Source organism: Hipposideros armiger, unplaced genomic scaffold (assembly GCF_001890085.2).
Source record: "Hipposideros armiger isolate ML-2016 unplaced genomic scaffold, ASM189008v1 scaffold_615, whole genome shotgun sequence".
Classification (NCBI taxonomy): domain Eukaryota; kingdom Metazoa; phylum Chordata; class Mammalia; order Chiroptera; family Hipposideridae; genus Hipposideros; species Hipposideros armiger.
In genome coordinates, this window is record NW_017731965.1 from 184,262 (window position 1) to 189,815 (window position 5,554).

The following is a 5,554-nucleotide window of genomic DNA, read 5'->3' on the forward strand; positions in this document are numbered from 1 at the left end:
AAGCCAGCTCTAACCAATGCGCCACTCAGCCGGCCCTGTATGGGTTTTTTTTTGTTGGTTGGTTTTATTTGGGTTAATTAATTAATTAATTAAGTGTGTGTGTGTGTGTGTGTGTGTGTGTGTGTGTGTGTGTGTGTGTGTGTTGATAACAGCCATCCTAAATGAGTGTGTGGTCAAGATGTTATTTTTGGAGTTAGTAGTGTGGGAGTGATACAACATGAAAATAAGGAACTGAGTTGATTGGGAAGGTTTCTAGCTGTGAGTTTCCCGGCTGCACACAGGGATCAAAGGAATCAGTGTTTTGGTGGCTCTTTCCACATACTGATTCAGTAAAGCGGACCTCCTTATAAGCGCTGAAAACATCTTGTGTGTTTCTGGGAAGGGGAAAATCTCAGAGTCATGTGTCCTGATTAGGGTTTGGGCAAGGCTCACAATTTCTGTCTGCTGAAAGGCTACTCTGATGTGTACCACTGTCAGGGAGACAGACCGTCATGGGCAGAATTGTGACCCCGAAATTCATATGTTAAAGTCCTAATACCCAGTACCCAAAAATGTGACTTTATTTGGAGATAGGGCCTTTAAAGAGGTGACTACTCATAAGCTAAAATGAGGTCATATAGGTGGGCCCTAATCTAACCTGACTAGTGAATTTATAAGAAGGGGAGATTAAGACACAGACACACACGGAGGGAAGACCATGTGAAGACACAGGAAAAGGACAGCCATCTGTAAACCAGAAGAGAGGCCTCAGGGAAAACCAACCCTACAGCCTCCAGAACTGAGACAATATATTTTGGTTGTTTAAGCCAGCCAGCCAGTAGTACTTCATTATGGCAGCCCTGAGAAACTAATACAGACCCTCACATGTCTCTTCCTTTCTATATTGACTTCTCTGTTGTCTCCTTCAGTTCATGGTTTCAAATACCATTTCTAGGCTGCTATTTCTAAATGTGAATCCTTCTCTGTGGACTCCTAGGCTATCTATTCAACCACCATATCTACATTCTTCCCTTGGAAGTCTAACAGACATCTTCAATTCAACATGTGTAATTGGTGCATTAAACAAGCTCAACTCATGCCATAGTTAAATCAGACTTTACTTTTAGCTTTCCACCAACTCTTTAAAATTTATTCAGTAACTCTCCCTTGGTTGCAGATATGAACTCCAATAGTCCACAACTTTTCTGCTCACCCTTAGGTGTAAGAAATATTTAGTGGTCACCTTAGGTAGCGAATATAATCTTGATTCAGAAATTGAAATAGCTCAACTTGAACTTGACTTAATGTCTGATCTTTTCTCTTCCACTGACTCAGTCCTCCTTTAGCTGGAAACCTGCTGTGGTAGATAGAAAAAAAATGGCCCACTTGGCAACTGATCAACTGGGGATTCTTGTTGGAAGGTTAGATAGCTAATAAGATTTGAGGTATGTTGCACATCAGCTCAGGTTAAGCCCATCTATAGATTTTGTGAAACTCTCTGGTAAATGAAATGAACAAATTCACTTCTTCTACCTTTTTTAAAAGCAAGAAACCAAGTTTTGGTTCATATTGGGTATGAAACTCATGCAAGATTGTACAAGGAGTAACCGGCAAATTTAGTATTTGAAAAATCTGTTGAGCTTCAAAGCCCATGATCTGCGATCTATACTAGTGTTTTTCAAACTGGGTTCCTTAGAGCAGTAGGATGGTTCAGGCCATCTTCGGTTTGGAGTGAGTTTGGGGGGCATATTAGTTTTCCAGGGCTGCTGTAACAAAATACTACAAGCTGGGTCATTTAAAACAACAGAAATTGATTATCTCACAGTTCTAGTTTTACAGGCCAAAAATCCAAAATTAAGGTGTTGGCAGGGCCATGCTCCCTCTGAAGCCCTTAGGGGAGGATTCTTTCCTGCCTCTTACAGTTTCTTGTAGCCCCAAGTGTTCCTTGTTTTGTGGAAGCATCAGTCCAATCTCTGTCTTCACATGGTTGTCTTCCCTCTGTGTCTGTGTCTGCACATGGCTTTCTCCTCCGTGTGTCTCTCTCGTCTTATTAAGGACACTAGTCAAAGTGGATTAAGGATCCATCCCGCTCTAGTATGACCTCAGCATAATTTAACTCATTACATCTGCTAAGACTCTATTCCTGAATAAGGTCACTTTCACAGGTGCCAGGAGTTAGGGTTTTAAATATCTTTTGGAGGGACATGATTTAATCCATATCCGGGGGTGAGAAAAGGTCATGGGAGTGGGGGTCTCATCTCCACCCCAGTTTCAACTATGGCTGCCTGCTTTTGCCTGGTTAATATTTTGGAATCCCTTGAAGGACTTTGAGAAAGAGTGCCACTGCTAACCAATGTATAGAAAGCCACCTATCTATCACCTATCTACAATATGCCACTTTTCACCAAGAAACAGGCCAACACATCATTTAACCAGCTTAGAAACTGCTTTTGCTTCAGGCTTTATAATTCTGGTTTTCCTTCTACATGCCCTCTTCCTCAGGTTGGGCAGGGTGCAAACGGCCGATCACTGCTGATGAGTCTTGCTTTCGAACCACCACTGAGAACAGAGTGAGTAGCATTGGTCTGGCCATTCTCTCCATCCCTGTTCTCTTTGAGTCCTCTTGAATTGTCATATGTGCAATGCATGTGTGGTCTGTTTCCCTTGGGGTTCCTGTGTCAGGCGTTCTATCCCTGACACTTTCTCGTGCCCTTGGAACGAATGGTGTCCTTTAATTAAAGGCAGTGGGTGGCATGATGACAGGATTAGTATTAGTTTCTGGCCTCCCTAAAGACCAGGGAACATTGTGGCCAAAATTTTCCCATCTGTGTAACCGGACCATTTATATGTTTGTGAAAAATCGAAGAGAGGGTGGCAGTTATTTTCTTGGCCTGATGTCTGCTCTATCGGCTTCAGGAAAATAGTAGAGATGAATCCCACAGGAATTGTTTGGCCGTTTCACTTAATTGAAAACTTAGAGTGCTATGGCTTTAAAGGCATTGATATTCTGCCTCTTGCTTCACTGCAGAATGAACAACAGTGATGTTCTTTCTGCTGAACATCAATTACAGACGTTTTAGGACAGGCTCAGCAGTTTTGTGAGAATGAAGCTGTATTACTCAAGTGTAATGAGCCAAAAAAGAAAAAAAAATCTGGTTTTGATGCACTAGTAAAGACCCATGCCCTGGCCATGTAAGATCCTTGTCTGCTTTTGTTATGGATTTGGAAGGTACCGAGTATTCACTCAGGCTTATGGGAACAAAGGTGAAGGGAACATTCTGGCTTAGGCGCTGAGCTGAAATGAATATCAGGGACAGAGCTTTTGTTAACTAATTATAGACATAGTATTCAAATACAGAGTTTGCAAAGTGCCAGTTATCTAGTGGCCCCACCCCTCCACCCCCACACAAGAAAAGGGTTTAGAAATGATCAACTCAAATTCTTTTACAAATCCAGTATTTATTTTATTTTATTATGTACAAAAAGTAAACTTTAAACGAACATAAAACCAAATAAAATTCTTTCAGCTGCACTGACTAATTGCTCATGATCTATAGTCACAATTAATTATATACATGATAGACGGCTGCCACCATATCACATTTGTTATACAGACAGAATGTGATATTTGCCTATTTTAAAGAATGTTAAATAGAGAAAAAATAGATCATAAAGCAACCAGGCGACAAGGTCAGAGGATTCTGAGATAATCACTCCATTAAAAGAAACAATCTAAACAGCAAACTGTCAATCAAGAACAATGTAGTTAAAGAGCCAGATGCACTTCTACTTGGTTGACCCAGCTAAAGAGTCCCAATGGTACTTTGTAAGCACTTCTCATTTTAATTTTTCCTGAGGATTTGTGGGATACCTAAACTGTGAATTCAGTGTAAGAGTTTGCACAGTACCATTATTTCCACAGGAGGTTCTGGTAGCAGGGGAGTCATTTGCAATTGAACACAGTGATGGTGTGTTAGGATCAACTCATAGTGTCTTTGTTGATTTATGAAAAAATGGACATATTTTTAGTAAAAAAAATAAAAATAAAAAAAGCCAATGATAGCAACACACATGAAAGGTTTTTTAAATAAGCTGAATGGTGTAGTTTTACTCTGTTTGCTAAACTCAGTTATTAAAATGCTAAGAAACAACATCTTCACGTAACTATGTCTCTCGATTGATCTACGTACAGGTTTGTTTTAAACCAGTTAGTTAGCTCCTTGGGTCAATTTCTTTGCCAGGTACCTGCACATACAATTCTCTTGGAAGCAGGTCACAATTTCATTAGTGACTGAGGACAGAAACTAACTTCTTCTTATCTCTAAATACCGTGTGTATATTTTAAAAAATAATAGGAGAAAAAGAACATACTTTTTAAAATTCAGAATGTGTAGTTTGTAAAACTACTGTCATTTTAGCATAAGCTCAGCGCTGACCTTTTCAGATCAATCGTAAATAATAAATTCTCCCAAGAGAAGTATTTCTAGTAGAAGTGGGAAAAACGTGAACTAAAGCTAGCTATAGCTCCTGTACTATAAATATTTGCCACTTTGGGGCTTAGCACTCTTTCAGGGATAGTGATAATACATAAGAGCACACAAAAATATACACCTTTGTTTACACGGATAGAATATATGGAATTTTTGAATGATCTACATCTGGGGTTGGTATAGTTTCTAATATTACCAATAGTGCCATTATTCACGTTTTCTTGAACACATACACAGTGATGACCCATGATATATACAGCTTTGACAGACCAGTTTTTATGTCTTCCTATGGCAGGACAAAAATCAACTTAAAAAATGCTATGACGAGCTGGAATAAAATTATGTATAAATTATGGAATGCTCACTGGACAACGGAGGAAATTATTAGAAAACAGTCTTCACTGCCATCTGCGTCGATTTCCACTTAAATATCCAGAAGGTCATCTCCACTTTCATCGCTCTCCACGGTCAGCTGCCGGGTCCACCACTTCTTGACTTCAGAGCCACAGGAAGCTGCGTCAGTCATGGGGTTCATCTTGCACACTACAGATTTCACTGTCGTTCGCCCTCCAAACCGTAAGTTGACTGAAGACACTGAGTGGCTTATTGGTTTCGGTGCTGTGGAATTAACAAAAGGCCAATGAGCAATACGGTATGGTTTTACTCTAGTGAAAGTCATTCCTGAAAAAACGTGATATTCCCATCTGCTTTTGGTGAACAAGTCTTATCCACAAATATTAAGTATGAAACCTTTTCAGCACTTGATTCCTTATATTTATTCATCATGAACTTGAAAATTATGTTCATGGACAACTAAATGTAATGTCATTTGAAAAAAAATGTTGTTTGCCCCTTGCACTTTGAGATAATTACAGAAACAAGAAAACAACAAAAAAAATCCACTAAAAGTTCCAATTTGGGCAAATACAAATATTACAGAAATATGTATGAGTCAGTGTTCATTAGTATTATATACATTCATATGAAGAAAAAAATCAAAGGAAAATAAATGACAGGGAGGGAGAAAAAGGGATGTAGAGAGGCCACGGAAAGAAGGATGTGGGTAAATACAATTAAAAAAAAAA

The 5,554-nt window shown here is 39.3% G+C and overlaps 1 protein-coding gene across 1 annotated transcript in view; it reads right to left on the bottom strand.

Moving 5' to 3' along the window:
• Positions 1-3,426: 3,426 nt before the first annotated feature.
• The window catches only part of NALCN (sodium leak channel, non-selective), a 300,278-nt gene continuing 298,150 nt past the window's right edge, over positions 3,427-5,554 (bottom strand). The window contains exon 44 of the mRNA XM_019625115.1: positions 3,427-5,087. Within this exon, the coding sequence (XP_019480660.1) occupies positions 4,894-5,087 (194 nt within the window). The 3' untranslated portion in view covers positions 3,427-4,893. The remainder of the gene's footprint in view (positions 5,088-5,554) is intronic.